The 17,242-nt window shown below is 37.3% G+C and overlaps 1 protein-coding gene across 5 annotated transcripts in view; it reads right to left on the bottom strand.

The window, feature by feature from the left end:
- SYTL3 (synaptotagmin like 3) overlaps positions 1-15,734 on the bottom strand; it is a 35,136-nt gene extending 19,402 nt beyond the window's left edge. The window contains exons 1-7 of one of the 5 annotated variants that reach the window (XM_041125589.1): positions 15,400-15,734; positions 10,838-11,414; positions 9,230-9,445; positions 5,442-5,506; positions 2,799-2,883; positions 1,360-1,432; positions 320-392 (exon numbers count right to left, since the gene is read on the bottom strand). In XM_041125589.1, the coding sequence (XP_040981523.1) occupies positions 320-392; positions 1,360-1,432; positions 2,799-2,883; positions 5,442-5,506; positions 9,230-9,445; positions 10,838-10,947 (622 nt within the window). In that variant the 5' untranslated portion in view covers positions 10,948-11,414; positions 15,400-15,734. The remainder of the gene's footprint in view (positions 1-319; positions 393-1,359; positions 1,433-2,798; positions 2,884-5,441; positions 5,507-9,229; positions 9,446-10,837; positions 11,415-15,399) is intronic. The other 4 variants (XM_041125590.1, XM_030023518.2, XM_030023516.2 and 1 more) reach the window with 4 other exon arrangements.
- Between the last annotated feature and the right edge of the window lie 1,508 nt (positions 15,735-17,242).

The raw sequence follows: 17,242 nt of genomic DNA, 5'->3' as shown, positions 1-17,242 counted from the left end.
TACTCTGTGTTAACATGAGTTAAATATACTGCACCTGAACACCCAATAAACTTAAAAATAACATTATACAGTCTTTTCACATCTTTACAAGAAAGGCATTCTGGGTTGGTATCATCAGCTTGTTAAATGACTAGCAGAATACTGAAGGAGAATTAGACTCACTGGATTATTTTTCAGGTTGGCTCAGTCTTGGCATTAGGCATTTCAGCCATTACTCAATACCCTTTTATATAACTATTTTTTGGCCAACAATTTGGCCAAAAAATTGAAACATTTGACTATGTTACTCTAAAATGACAAAGCAGTGAAAGCTACTTACTTTTTATATGTGTTGTGAGAGACAAAACCAAGTTTTCCACAGATTTATTAAAACTTTTAGACTGTCCAAGTTCCTGCAAATGGGAGATGCCAAGAGTAAGAAAACACAAAATATTTGCTGTTTTAAAGTTTCCATGATCACATATCTACAGACCACCTAACAATCAGATGGTAAGCCTGTAGCCCTTTGCTCACTTCTGTAGACAAATACATCTGAGGACATATATTGACATGGTTGAAAACTGTCACACTAATGTATGAAGATGGAAGATAATCTTTTCAGTTCCATACTCTTTGATATATAAGTGGAACTCCTTGTAGGAAGATCACACAGCAATTTCATAAATACAACTAATTACATCACTGATTTGTTGTAACGTATTTAATACTTCAACTAGGAAAGTCCTATCTATTACAGATGCTCCTGTGCCTCTGAATCAAAGAGTTTTCATCAAACTCCAGGTGAGCACATATTACAATGTTTACAGGATTGCAATTGGCTTCAAAACCAAGGCCTGAGGACCCAGTGCAAAATTAACTGAAATAGTAATTTAGTGCAATTTCGATGAGTTCTGATTCATGTCCTACTATTCTGTCCACTAGAAACTGTAATGCAAGGCAACCATCAGATTCACTGTTTTTCACTCAGTAACAAAAGTAACAGATAGAATGATCGCTTTATAAATGACTATTGAATATCATAGGATCCTTCAGGCTGGAGGGGAGCTCAGGAGATCTCAGTCCAGCCTTTCTGTAGTGAGGCATCAAAAACCGGGTGCAGTATTTTAGTGCCAAGTAGAGTGGTTAATCACTTCCCTGAAAAACTGAAAACTAATTGAACACATCCCTCATAATAGCCTCTGACCTTTCTCTCCTACTACCAATGCAGCATAAAAAAAAATTACAAAGGAACATAAGGCAGCATTTTTATTGCAATATGATGCTACAGAAGTTGCTATTTACTGCATTTCTGTGGCTGGCCTTTTCACATGAATGACACCCTAAGAGGTCCATGTATATGTGTATTTTGCAGATATGTACATTTACCGTCAGGTTGCTTCCTGCTGTGGATTCTGTGAAAGGAGGTGGAGTAGGAGGTACGACGGAAATGTTACTGGAAATTTAAGACACAATAAACAGTGCAACAATTAATATATTATGCTAATAGATGGATAAATAAACCATGTTCTTGCACAGTATCTTTATTATCTGCCTTTCCTGCAATCTAAAGATCTGGCTTGAGATCCTGTGCCTTTAAGAGTTGCAGCACAGGCTTATTGCCTGTTTGTAAGAATTAGGACTACTCTTCTATCTTCTCAATCTTGGGCTGCTCTAGGTAGAATTATTAATTTAAAACAATCGGGAAGACCTAATTTAGGACAGGCTTCCTAGCCTTCTATATGGTTGGCAGTATTACAATCTATGTCCCCAGTTAAAACACAATTCCTGTGTAACCCACACCATCTCTGTTTCAGAGATGTTTTCAGAAAATGGTTATCTTTATTTACAATACTAAAAGGATCCTTCCTTGCCTGGGCCCAAAGCTGTTAGAGCCCTTTTACAGCATTCCAGCCATTTCATCTGTTGTAAATAGCCCCCATCTGTGAAAAAAAAAAAAAATATCCAACTGTTCCCTGACTGATTCTGTTATCATGGCACAATCACGGACCCTAAGGGCTGCAGGTGAACTTCCTTTTTGATTCTCTTTTACCACATCTAGGTAAAAGCAAGTCCTTATGCAGCCCTGGTTAGGATCATATCTAGATGACTATAAGTTTCTGTCTTACACAGCTACGCCTCACCAGATATTATCACAAAATTGAGGCCATCTTTTTGTATCTTATTTTACTTTTCTCTCTCTCTTTTTTTTTTTTTTTTTAAGGAAGAGGGTTTCTTCTATACAATATAATTTAAGTAGACTGTTATTTCATTATATATCACTGGTAATAATTTAAGTATGGTCATGCTTAGGCCTCTAGCCAAAGTATTTATTCAGTGTAAACTGGATTTTTTACTTGTTTTAATTTTGGTAAGTGGACACCTCTTCCTGAATACAGGGCTTCTTGTCTACTATTTATTCTAAAGCTACCAAATCAGCAATATCTCCCATTGAACAAATAATGATGCTATTGCTATTATACCTAGTAAATAATTTTCATCTCTGATCATTTAAAAGTAGTGTGTAAATTTGAAAGATAACGGTGTAAAGAGCTATGCAAAAAATTAAGCAGAACAAAAATAATGCACATCCCTTCATTTCAAGTAAGACACTATTATGCTAAACATAGTACTCTCTTTTGCACTTGAGACCCTTTCTAAGTGGCAATTTTTCTATGCTTTTATCATTTGTACTCCAAAAGTATTGAAATTTGCTTTTCATAATAAAAAAATACAAACTGCTGGCTGGATTATAACATAAAATATATTGTCTATACAAATTTTCAGTGTCCTAGGACCATTTGTCCTTTTATGAGTCTTACCTCAGGTTCTGATAAGATTTCAAGAGCTTTGCACCAACTGTTTCATGTCTGCCTGTGAAGGAAAAAAAAAACAACAAAAAAACACCTAAAGATTATTTAGCATCAACCGCAGTTACTAATGCCTGTATAATACTTTTTAAAATCAGTGCCTTTCAGGAACTGGCCTGTATTTACAGAAACTCATGCACATGCAAGTCAGGAGTGACATCAACCCCCACCTGACGTACCAGCATACATGCCAAGCAACATGCAAGTTTCTCCTGTATCACAAACTGTATCATGATTTCACCTTCACCTCTCACAGGTGACAAGTTCAGACCAGCTCTTCACAAATGCTGAGGACAATCACGTACAGATGCTAACAGGCCCATGCCTACAGGTTGCTAAGTGCTCTCAGCCTCCTGAGGTCCAGGAGGCAGGTAGCGCACAGGCCCACTGCACTAAAGCACACTTCAACCATAAAACTCAAACACTGTGGAAAGCTTGAAAATGCGTACAAGAGTAGGCACATGGTCATCTCTTGCATCTTACGAAAAATTCTTTTCACTTCTACTAGAGACCTGAACAATCATGAAAATGAATGACTAGCTCACAAACATGAGCAAACCCCTTTGCTAAGGCCATCCCTGTGGGGAAATAGCAACCATGTCATGTTCCTCATGTGAGCAACCACATGATGTAAAAAACACCAAGGAGCAAGCGCTCCATCGGGCACAAACAATGAAGACTCATAAAAACGTAGTTTGCTCCTGAGTAATTGCAAACAGAAAGAAGGGCTAAATGCACATAACAAATGGCCAACTGAAAATATCTGGAGTGGCTTTAATCACTAATCATTCCTAATACAGAAAGCAGCATGTGATCCATGCTTTACTGAAGATGTCATTAATTATAGCATATTATTTACATTAAAGTAGTAGACCTCAGTGGTGGTAGAAATAACAATCAATTTATTGATATTACAAATTTCAATCAGAACTCCAGACTTAATGCTCTGTTATTAATAAGTAATATTTGGTATCTTGATTTATTGCAGCATTAAATGATTTCTTCAATTTTTAGTTTATTAGTCAGTAAAGGCAATCTACCACTTTTATGAAAATATGATTTTTATTCTTTAGGTAGAAGCTACACAAAATTAATAAAAAGCATACTGATGTAACTGCTTTTTTTTTTTTATTCTGCAACATGAGAAAACTTCACTGTAACATGTATTTTTTCAGTTATTTTCCAGTGAATACTTCACTTGTGTTGTATTTTCAAACCAAAAGAGGGCACTGCCTCTCCAGGCTTGAAGGATATGTAACTACTACAGCTGCTGTGTTTCAGTTTGCCACTTTTTAACCCCTTTAATTATATCAGTTGGTCTAATCAAAGGAACTAAACAAAACATATTTCTCCCTGCAGGCTTATCTTCTGTATATCCTTAGATCTTTGTGACTTCAACAGTATTACTGTAGACTAACTAAGCAAAAAGCTTCAAGTACCCACAAAGTTTTGATAATACAAGGTGAGAACTCATTTATTTTACTGGAAAGAGGGACAGTCAGTACCTTGCACTATCAGATTTAGTCTCTAAGAACAACATAGCATTTTCCAACAACTGAGAGAGATTGTTAAAATTACCAGCTGATTGTTAAAATCAGAAACTGTGTTATCTAGAATGAAGTTCAGTTAAATCTTTCTAATTTTAAATTAATTGTTTTAGCAGGAACTGTAGTTCAGTTTCCTAATATGCTACCTGCTGTCTTTCGTGAATACCTATTACTGAAAATTTGCCCAATTACGTTCTTCCATTTATAAACTTCTTCCTAGTCAAGTTTCCCGAGAGATATTTAAGGCCCACTGCCTTCCTTTTTACCAGCTACTCTCAAATCTAGATGTGATGCAGATGCTGGAAGTGAAACTGTAATGTTTAGCTACAGCCAGGCACAAAGTGAAATAGTTGCCTATCTAAAGTGGCGCTTCAAGGGAAAGAGGAAGGAAATCCTCTCCACCTCATTAGTCATTGTAGGTGAAAATGAAGACTAACAGCCCCTTGGCTGGCAAAACACATTCCCTATAGAGCAATCCATCCACATCCTCTGTAATTTCTTTTAGGGCTTTGTATTTCTAAGTGCACTGAAAAGACTGAACACAAAGCAATGGCACAGCTAGCTGAAAGTAAAGAAACAGTAAGTGTTCAGCTCCCTGTTGATTTATAGCTATATATGTTTTTCTTTATTCCATTCTGTCATTTCTTTAAGCTTTAGAACTTTCTCAGGGAAAACAATTGAGTTTTAACTTTGACAAAGAATGGATGCAAGATCATTTCCTTCCTGCGCATATATTTTAACATTTCTATATTTATTTCATGTCACTGTATTTCTTAGAAGTCTTACACACTCATTAATTCAAATTGATATGGCCAGCAATTTCCTTATTCTTATTACTCACACAAAATAAATTATACTTTAAAATGCATTCTGCTAGTTTGTGCTAATGTTTTATTTAGTGCGTAGACAGATGCACTGCACAATAATTTCTGAAAAATCTCTCACCAAGCAGAAAAAACATTAAATACAGTGGCAGACTACATTCTGTGTTTCACTTAGGTAAGGACTACACATTACACAGCAGTTTATGGTCTGTTCCAATGATTACCTTCACCTGGATATTTCTTTGCTCGTTCCTCAAAGAACCATTCACCAGCCTTTACTTTCACATCTCTGAAAAACAAGAAAAAGACATTTGAATCAACATTTTCCAAAGTGCATTTCTTCAAATGTTTGATAAGTATTTAACAATCCAACAATCTTTCTTAATCCTACCATAAAACGAAGATTTCATGACTGCTCGCTCCATTGACTGATTTTGCTGTGGGTCTGCAAACAAAGGGTTCCTCCTCTCCATTTTTTTTTTTTTTTTCTTCCTTTTCACTACATAGGACTGCCCATGGAAAGCAATACATACTGTTCTAGGCCTTCCTCTGAAGCCAGGAGTCCTGGGTCCACTCCAGTCTATGCAACCAACTTGCAATACAGCCCAGGCACTTCCACTGACTGGTGTGCTGACTGCTTACAGCTGCAGCCTAGTCTGAGGAGTGAGGAAAGTCAATGATAGTGGACATGCTCCCAAGCAGAACTTGGGATGGCTACCAGGGAGCACTCAGCTCCACAACCCTGATGGTGTGATGACTTCATGGCCCATCTCTCTCCATTTTGTGGAGACTAACATCAATGATGTCAGTCATACACAGGCATCAGGATCACAGGATCAGAAAAGTAATGATTAACAAGGACTAAATGGTATCAGACTAAATAGCTCTGACAAGAGCAGATTTTCAGCAGATTTGACTCTTGCATTTTGTTGTCTCCAACTGACTTAGATGAAGTCTTCAATCTGAACTCATCCATTATTAAAGAGACAAAAAGAATTTTAACTGAGGAGAGGATTCTCTGGAGTCTTCAGGTTCCAAATTCTCATCTAAATGCCTTACTAATTTTTAGGGCATATAAAATACCTCTGTTCCTTGTGGATTTTCTGATGCTTATTATAGGATGAAGTCCCACTGCAAAAATTTCCTCAGTGCAGGCACCGCTAAACTTTCTTCTCTACCCAGCAGTTCATTTTCCTTCTAGGAAATTAATCTCTATTACCCATTCCCTCTGCCAAATTTGTTTGAAATTGGCAACAACATACAGACAGTAAATTCTTGTAGAGCTTGCCTCCTTAAGAAAGCAAAATCTCTAAACATGAGAGCTATAGCGATATCCACCAAAGGCCAGGCAACAAAATCCCTGGGTCTGCCATTTCACACCTCACCTTACTCTGTGTTAAAATAGACAAACTACAGGTAGGATGCTGTTTGTTCTTTCTGTGGCTTGATTTTAAAGCATTTCAGGCATTTAAAATACACCTTTGTAAGTAGCAATGCAGAATATTCAAAAAATTCACTACCTGTGTAGATTGTACTATTTATTTTCATGCCTAACCCTGGATCCTTGTGCGTAACTGAATACAGATGAGTTTGAAAATGAGGTTAAAATAACTTTGAGACAGGATACTTATTTACTTTGGATGGAGATCTATTAACTAATAAATGTCTGAAATCTCTAGCTGCACTAGATCTTCAAGGGCTCTGCATTGGTAGTGCCTCGATTCTCATCTCCAGCCTTCCTTTTATGTTCTTCCCACTACCCACGGTTATCTTCCCAGAGTTTAATCTCCAGTTCTGCATAGGCTCATGTGATAATTAGGCCACTTACAGGATGAAAACAGATCTAGAAATACCCCCCCCTTTTTTTTTTTTTTTTTTTTTTTAGGCTAAAGAGTGTGTTAAGCTAAGCTATGACTAAAAGTGTGACAATTAAGCTGATAAAAAACTATCCTTGTCAGGTAAAACAGACTACACTCCTTCAAAGCAAATGTCTTTCTAGACTTCTAGAAGACAGGATTCCTTTTAAAAAAAAACAATAAAACACACTATACCAACTCCATTCACATAAGTGATGCCTCTTCCAGGGGAAAGATACAAACTTTGTCAGTCCACAAGGCTTTTTAAATTTCTTATTTTGTAAACAACAAACATTCACCTATCCCTGCATGCTCTTTCACTGAGGCATTTAAGCATGTTCATTACAAACATGACCCTAGCATCTAGGAGAGAGTCTCAGTAGTGCTGCTGCTGATAACATTTTGTTCAGGAAAAAATACTCTAGCGGTAACCAAGACTCAAAATTACAGTTGCTCAGGACTTGAAAATCAGCTCTTATGCTTCTTAGTCATCCTATTTTCCCCTCACCAGGGCAAACAAAAAGCACTGAGTAGTATTTACCACACTACTGCACTCCCTACCCTTCTCGAGATTTGTAGTCTTGATGTAAAGCTCACTGAAGGCAACGGAAGTCTGACTGATTTTAATGGACTTTGCATTGTGACTAAACAAGATCAAATCTGCTCTCTCTGTTATAAAGAGAATTTCCATGACAGCTAAATAATTCCTCTATGTTAGCAAGAAAAAAAAAAGAAGTAATTTCCTCAAGGAAAAGTAAAAATGTCTTTTAATTCATTTAAATAATGCTTTCCTGGTTTTACCATTAAATATCTGGACAAGCTTATGAAATAATTAAGGTTGTGCAGCACTATACAAGGCAGCTTAACAACTAGCTGCTCTCTATAGGGGATTTCCACTGTGGCCACCAAATAACTGGAAATCAATTTAAAAGAAGAAGTAGAGGAAGGTATCTAGAGGAGGATATGGAAAGTTAACTTTTTAACCTTTCCTTTTAGTGCATATAGCGTGAAGCACGTGTAGAGAAATATATGCACCAAAATCTAGTAACTGCTTTGTATCAAATATAGATGAAACTAATCTGCCTATTCATGTATAAGCTGCAAAATAAACTGAGGATTCAGAGAACATCTTTTTAGTGACAGTTTATAGTCTCTTCCAAACTATAGAAAATTACTTCAAACTAGTAGTAGAAATTCACTTAGTTTAAGACCAATACCTTGCCTTACATTTCCCAGGCATTATTTAAATCTCATTTCGGCATCTTAAGAGGGAGTAAAGTAATGCATTAATCTTGTGTTGGCATCAAGTAAAATTTCATCCAAATCCTCACCCTTTGTACAGGGATATATATCATCCAGCACAGCTGTTGATTCATTCCCAAAACTATCTTTCTTTGCCTACCTAACATTACTTTTCATCAAAGGTGGAAATATAGCTAAACTATTTGGTTTAGAAAGATTCTGATTAATAGAATAGACTATGATGAAGTATTTTGATATAAAAATTGTACCAATACAGTCAAAGATTGTTTCCTGGAAAACAAAACCAAGGTGACGTAGTAAAAGAAAAAAAACCCAACTAATTCAAGGTAAACAGATTTGGATTTCTGACCACATTTAAACAATTCCTGATAATGTTATTAATGCTTTCTCGGTTTTAAATGTATATAAAACATGACTTCAAATTATTCATCAATCCAGGTTCCTCACTCCTGTAGTATGAGGCAAAAAAAATCAAGATTAGGAAATCATTGAGAAATCGGCTATACTACACCAAAATACTATACCAAAACACAGCAACTTCAGCAACTTGTTATGATGCCCTGGTTCAGTATTGAGTCAGGGGAAGGAGTTGTATCTGCAGTTCAGAAACTAACAACTGTTCCTATACTTGCCGTTACCATCTTTGTCACGCTACTTCAGCCTACCCTGAAGATCCATTCTGCTAACTACAGGAAGGGAAAACCTGACTACATGAAGTATAACACAAAATTCCCATCAATTTCATTGCTACCAGGACTTCATCCAACATTTTCGTTCCACCAGAGGCTTTGTTTCATTAATTGTTTAAAGCAACAGATACACACAAAACCAGTGTGCATCCACCGGATAACCAGTGTAAACCAGCACTTATCCAAACCAGTAAAATTTCTTACCCATGAGCATAACAAACAGTGCATTTCCAAAGGCAGGGATTCAGGCAGACACGGCATTCGGAGCACACTCGATGACTGCACCCATTGCATACTGCACCTCTGTTCATCAATAACCCAAGTGATTTCTGACAGCGAGCACAAGATCTCTCCTGGTATTCATGGTTTATATTTCTTGCCCCTTTCCATCGAAGCTGCTGCAGCTGCAGTTTCAGTTTCCTAATGCCCCAGGTTAAAAAAAAAAAAAAATTAAAAAAATTTAAATAGATTAAAAACCCCAAGTAGGTCACAAGCTAATACCCCTAATATCCTGATTGTGCAATAGCATTACTAGTGGGAGATATGCCCTCAAATCTGACCTCAACTGAACACTGTCTGAAGGTGTCTACACACAGCATTTTTGCACTATGACTGTATACGCAACCACAGCTGCGCACACAGAGTAGTCTAGTATAAACGGGGTTCTGTTCATGTCAGTTATGCAGGCTCAGGGCAGGGCACTGAAAGTGTGTGTGCAAGTGACTGTGTATTCACATACAAAAACTGAGACTAAATGGTGCTCCCTTTCATTTGATGGTGTTTTTTATCATATTTATCCAAGAATCAAATCTTCCATCAAGCAAAAATAATCATAACAAATGCATCATCTAAAAGTTAAATAAAAACCACATCAGACCAAAATATCAAAACCTCTCCCTTTCATTAACTTTGCTTCCATTACACGTACCAATAATCAAGATCTATGTTTTTATTAGCTACACCATCAATGGTTGTCAGGGATTTTCTAACCAGTTCAGACTTTCTTTATAAGCCTTTACTTACTTTCCACAATCATTTAATATGTCCAGTAATACTTACATAAATGTTTGCTGTAAACAAAGTTTGAGTTTCTACATTTAAGAGACTAAAAACTTCTAACTTAGCAACATGAATACCCTGTTTTACATGGGGATGCAATGTGACAAAGCAGGGTACAAACTGCAGGGAAATCCTTGCCCTAGCCCTGATATAAAGCAAATAAAATGCTGGAAGATTATCCCTTATCCTTCACAACTGAGATGCTTACATAGTGTGAAATAATTAAATAGAATCCTCCTAATCAACGATACCTATTGACACTTGTTACAACCTCTGAGACAGTGTGGTGCACTTGCTACCTGTTGTATGCGAGAAGGGACAACAATGGATTCAGCACAATGAGCAGGTATCCAATGATTCTCAACTCCAGTCTTGCCACAACACAAGTTAAATAAGCCAGCCAAAGATGTGAACATGTTTTGTGTTACCAGGACTATATAGACACACATAGGAACATGATGAGAATGCCATAGAAAAAATACAGGCAGCAACTGAGCTTTCCATGAAGGCTAGAAGCAAAATTCATCCAATAGATTATTCACTGAACAGTATTTGCTCATCTTTACGGTAGAGTAGCCAATAGTATGGCAAATCCAAGAGGCTCTGGATAACCCTTAGTTTTCCCAAAGAATAAAAAGCCATTAGCTAACAAGAAGTTAAAAAAGGAAGACATTTGGAAGAACAGCAAAGAAGAAGAAGAGTACTTCAGAGAAAAAAGGAACAGAAATACAGGAATAGGGGAACGGCAGATACCTTATTCTTTCCTCCTCTGTTTTTCTCACCATCTGGTCACGGTACAGGACTTCTAGAACAGCCTCTCGTTCCAATTCCTTAAGGAAGTTTAGATTAAATTCACAGGCCATTTTCCCCAAACTTCACTTATTTTGTAGACTACTGTCCTATGGTTCTACTACATCCAGAACGATGGATACTACGTTATAGAGTATAATGTAGTCTGAGTGTTTACTAAGTGCCTGCGCTCTTACTTGACTGGTGATACGTTTGCTGTGTCATACCCCAGAGAGAAAAATAACTGTGTCTGTCTTCACACACATCATCATTTAAGTGTCTCTGCTACCCAGGGAATATGAACAGTTAGCAAGGTCACAACAGTCTTGTCTTTCTCACATGAAAAAACTCCTTGTTCTTTTCTTTTTTCTTTTTTTTTTGCTGAGAGTGGTTCCAAAACAGATGAGAGCTTGCAGCAAGGTCCTAGATAGGGCTTTAACTGTCACCAGATGGAGGGAGAATTCACCAAGAGATGGAGTAAAGGAGTGGGGGGGAATGCTGGGTTTTTTTATTTGGTCTTGTACATTTGAGATTTCTGGACCTAGGGAAAAAAAAGAATACATGTTATTATCTCTTCTCCTCACCTCTGCAAGACATTTCAAATAGTATGTGAAGACCACATTTTGCTATACGCAGACCTTTCATGCACTAATGCAGATACAGGATAGGTTTTAAGACAGTCTCATTTTTCAGACAATCTCACCATATTGTCCATTAACACTCAGTCATGTACCTTCACAATTTTTATACAGTCAACATAAAACAACCAATAAAGAAGCTTAAGTTAGTTTTGAACACAGGCCTACAGGCCCCATGACTGGAAAAGTCATACTGGTTGAGACAAAAATGCCCCCTTCTAATCTGATCTTACTGAAAAGACAAAACATCACAAGCCTAAGAGGAAAGAGGGAAAGACACCCTCTAAGAGTCACTTCTATCAATTACCTATATCTGTTAAGTCTAGATAAACAGTTTAATACCCAATAATGCTATTATCTTTGTTAATACACACAAACACTAAAGAGTTAAGATATATATTATTTCCACCTCAGTGCACTAACGATTTTGGCCCCAAACTGATGCTGTTAATGTACAAATATATGAGAAGTATAAAATTAAAAAAGAATCACAACTGTATTTTGGATATATTCTGTGACCTCACTTTTGTAAAACTCCCACTAAAATAGAAAATAATTTTAATATACTTTGCAGCGAAGTAGAGAAAGAAACTGATTATTCAATCTAATTCAACTTACACACCATATTCAGTTTTAATACTACTGTCTATTGTCTAGTGTGTATTACAAGAAACGTAAGGCAGTTCCACTTATGGTACACCAAATATTAAAAGATGTGTATATGAAAACTGGTTTAATGTTTCAAACTTAATCTAAGCTAAATAAATACAGTCAGGCTCTAGGCAGAAATTCTAGACACTAGGACAGAAGGGTCAAGCTTTCCCAAAGCAGTTACTGATGCTTCACTGATGGACGTCAGCTGACAATCTGACCAACTATCTGCATTGCTGAATCATTATTTTAAAATACTGTGAGTTTTAAGTTTAAAAAAGAAAAAACCACCAAAACTTCAGATATATAGTGACAATGTATTTTTGTCAGTGCAGGGAATTACTTTACATACAGTTTGCCCCAATTGAGTTACTTAATTTCCCACAAAAAAAAGCAGGAGGTGATAATTTGTATTTATAAACAGTATGCATTCCATTCTTTTATAATTTTTCGTAAAACCCTTCAACAGACACCAAAAGGACAAAGCATTTCACAGAAGCAGTGTTAACAAAGGAAAAAAAAAAGATTGGTTTCCTGTGGAAACAAAAGAAACAGAGATAGGCATAATCATATTTTATTTCCTTACCAACTGCAATTTCACAGGAAATTACTCAGTTGAAACATAAAAAGCCTGAGCAATTTTTAAACACAATCTATGTCATTTTCAAAGGCCCCTGCATCTTTCACTTGCCTTCATCTTTTACCTCAAGAATACCTCCCAGGATTGATGAGCACATTTAGAGCTTTCAAATCCATTTAAGTCAATACAATCTGAAAGAGCAGTCAGTACAAACTCAGGGACCTCTGCACTACACAGGATACCAAAACACCCATTACAGCTTAAGTTACATTTTCTATAAGCTCCTAGGATTTCCAATGGCTAGCGTATCTACAACGTCATCAGAAAATCCTGCTGAAGCATCAGTAAAAGCTAGCAAATTCATGATAGTCATTATTAGGTGGCTCCAATAAAACCACCCTAATGATCTTAAAGAAAATATATGAATGTCTTACAGAGCTGTTAAGAACGTGCCATGGTAAAACAGTTACCAAGAACAACATATGCAGTTAAGCAAGCACAGAAATAGTTGGTATTTGATATCTCCTTCAAATTCTTTAAAAAAAGGGCTACCTTTCTTTTTCACAGAAAGAGCACAAAGTCTTCTATATTTCAAACCTGGTTTGGGAAATGGGTTTCAGATGACATCTTAGTGTATGAAAAATATTGAGGGCATACAGATTCTTATTTAGAGATGCATATGAATTTTTAAAAAAATATGTTTTCAGCTATTCAAGCTTGCACATATTTAAATGGTGTGAGGGAAGGAACAGCTTGGAGCCTCCCCTGTTTCCACTTTGTCTTGCTCACAACTATTCCCCCTAGCCAGGGCAGGATTCTTCATAAAAGCATTCAACCTCAGCCCATCAGGGATACTACAAACACCATCATCAAAACCACTTGGTCTACTGCTACACTTCATACCCTATTCACAGTGATAAATCACAAGCACTGAATTTAACTCCAGCAGTAGACTGCCAACAGGGACCAGGATGGAGAGACTAGGATCATCTTCTGGCACCAAACAACACAACAAACTTACTGCAGAGCCAAGTGCCAGGAGCCCTATGTCCTACAGTATCTGCACTATGCTGGGAGGGAAAAAGCCACTGTGGCACTCTCACCGCTGGCCAAGACCATCACACGCTGCAGAGAATAAAACTTAAAACACAGCATGTAGACAGCAGCTCTATCAATATTGCACCTGGACATTCCTACAGTTAGTTGTTTGGGTTTTTTTTAAATCTTCATGAAGATTTAAGCTCTGACAATCGTCATGTTCCGTTAATTTTTCTTGCACATTCAAAGATAACTCAATCTAGCTTAATGATGAGATAGCTTTAAGAATAAATAATTATATCCCCCCAAATGGGAGATAATCCTTGTGCCCCACAACAGACTGAACTCATAATCATTTCACAGAGGTGTTCAAATTGGACTGAAAAATCTCTCTACCATTGTAAAAGAAGAGCTTTTCTAACACCGAAGCCATCTGCATTAGATTATTTTTTTGGCAGTAATAAAGAAGTTGTGTTTTCAGTAATGACCCTCCTTGACAGGAAAAAACAATCTTAAAAACCTTTACAGATGCCCTCCTTTCATGTTTACCCACTGAAACCAGCTAGCTAGCTGTTTTACACAGCCAGCTAACCTCAAAGCCAAGCATCTTCTATGTAAAACCAAAAGCAACAGCAACCTTTTTAGTAAATGCCATGACACTTCCCCCTCTTCAGCACAAAGCCCACATAAAATATTTTGTTCAAGAATTATTTTAAATAATCCTGTGTCAGGCAGCTTGCAGATGGATCAGCAGCTTTTTGAAAATATCATGTGAAGTCTCAAAGCCATCATAAAGGAGATGGGACAACCAACCTGGTCACACCTTAGGAGAGGGAGACATGCATGCACACAGTGCCATCTGAGATGACCATGCCTTTTTTTTTTTATATCAGGCTAAAATAGTATGTAGTTATGTCACTGGAGGTCAATCAAAAGGCCTACCTAAGACAAGATTAAGTTTGCAAAAAGGTAGCTTAATTTTTTAAGTTTTTGAACTTAGAAATGCCTGACTTAGCAAGCTTTTTCTTAAAGCAATTTTGTATGTAATGTATTGGTGATCTCTTTCAGATCCTTAAGCATTAGCAAAATAATGACAATTAAATAAGTATAAATAAACTGATCTTCTAAAGTCACAGCCTTCATTGACTTGAGATAATTGGATTACTTCATGCATTAACCCAGAAGATGGATGTAATACATCAGTAGCTAGGACACAGATTAAGAAGGTTCAGAGTAAAAATGACCACAAAAGCTACTGTAATTTGTGGCTATTTTCTATTCTGCAAAGGCCAATCACATACATTTATTCTTAGTTAAGAAAATTACAAGTGTTATTTCATACTACCTGGCTGCAACAGTTTAATTTTCACATCCTCGCACACACACATGCAAATTACAAGTTCTTTGATAATGTTCTACTAAAGTTATGTCTTGGGATTTTAATAACATCCCATCCCAGCACTTCAAGTAAAAAAACCAAAACAAAACAACACAAACACTTAAGTTCCCATTGTGGTCTTTCCATGAAATCTTTGCAGTTGAAAAAACACCATCCCAGTAAGTAAAAATGCATCCCCCTGTGCAATGTCATATAGAATAGATTAAAACGATGTCCTTACCTTTTCAGCAGCCGTCAAAGAAAGATGTGTGGAAGTAAACCGCTTTTAAAGAGATGAGTAGCACTCTTATTATTTATCTTTCCTTAAAGAAAACTGGTGGCTGTTCTCCACCCCCTTTCCTTCCTCTGGGCACCGAAATTAGACTGACATACGTACAGAGGAGCATCCCCAAAACAGCTAAAAGCAAATGCATTCAACAAAGAGCTCTAGGGTTACAACAGCTTTTGCCAAGTCTCTGGTTTTGTTACCAGCAACAGTGACTAGCAATCAAAGAGAAGTTACTCATTTTTCTAACATTAAAAAGAGACTTGGCACAAGACACTATAAAAGCTGACCGATATCATCAAAATATGCTCAGTCTTCAAGCCACACTCAGGAAGAGAAGTGGCTTTGAGTTCTACATCATTTCTTTTTCTGATACTATAGATGTGAAACTACTACTAACCTCAATGTCCCCAGGACTCGCACAGAAAACTCTGCTTGTATCGTAAACAGCTCTTTCCTGGAAACAAAATAGTTTTCTATTCAGGTCTGAATGACAAAGCAATTGGTACAGGTAGAAGTTAAAAAGAATTCATTTTTTATGCACCTGCAAAAAGAAGAATATTCTTTTACCTCACAACTAGAAATCTGATCTCAGATAACTATTAAAAGTTAAAATATTATTTGGATTGGCTATACCAATTCAGACTATTACAGAACCAAGTGTGAGTAATGAAATTCAAAATTACATCCAAATTATTTCAAACTCTGGAAAAGAAGAGAGGCTGTTCTTGGAGGTTGATCTCCTTTCTTGTTCCTGGCTCTACCAGATAAATTGTATATACAATGCAGAAGCCCTTCTTAGTGTTTTGGGTGTTTTAAGAAATATTATTTTCAGTTAAAATTAAACAAAGCCCTGCAACTCTATTTACATGGCAAAATTAAACAGCCTGCAATTTTATAACCTCAGTAAGTTAAATAGGTTCAAACATATCCACCTGTATATGTCAAGTTTAATCACCTTCAACTGTATCACCAAAGACAAAGCAACTGTTAGCGAGGCACAGAGTCATGCTCAGCAAAGAATGTTTGGATGATTTGGGCCTTCATTTCAGGCAAAACTTTACCTAAATGAAAGACAAGAAATAACCTGAGGATTGTAACTACCCACAGTGACAGATTTGTAGTATCACAAATCCAGTCAGATGAACATTAGCCCTACCACTAGCTTTCCCCTAATACTTAACCAAAGCCTTAACTGCTACAGTTTTAACTCATTGTATTTTTCCCTCTCGCCCCTGGACACGGAAAACTGCTGCGGTATTTTATACATGCTAATAATATAACCAAGTTATAGCCTTTTATTCTTCTGTCTAAACAAGCACGACTTGTTCAGCCTTCCCATAGTCCTCACTTTTTTGCCTCTGCTTTCTGGCTGGCAGGAGCAATGAGCGCAGGCCTCAGAGAGGGGCCGAGGGCAAGCTCAGCAGCCAGCCGCAGTCCTGCCGTATCCCAGCGGGGCGCAGGCAGAGTGGGTGCTGCCCGCAGGCTGCCCACACCATCCCAAAGCGAGGTGACTGGTCAGAGTCGTCTTCTTCAGGAGAAACAGGAGGCAGGGCCTGACACAGGACTGGAGACAAGGTCAAAATGTAGGGCCAAGGTCCATCAGAGACAGGCCTGGAGCAGAGGACACAGGGGTAGAGGCCACAGCTGAGGCTGATCAGGGCAGCTGAGGTCTGTTGGCACACTCGGGCCCTGAGGCTGTAACTCCTTCAAACTTCTTGAAATACACCACCTAAAACTGGACACAATATTCCTTGTGAGGTCTTATTGCAGAGTGCAACAGGAAAGCTGCTTCCCA

This window comes from Aquila chrysaetos, chromosome 8 (assembly GCF_900496995.4).
Source record: "Aquila chrysaetos chrysaetos chromosome 8, bAquChr1.4, whole genome shotgun sequence".
Lineage (NCBI taxonomy): Eukaryota > Metazoa > Chordata > Aves > Accipitriformes > Accipitridae > Aquila > Aquila chrysaetos.
Note: the sequence above shows the minus strand (reverse complement) of the source record. Positions and strands in the feature narration are given on the sequence as shown.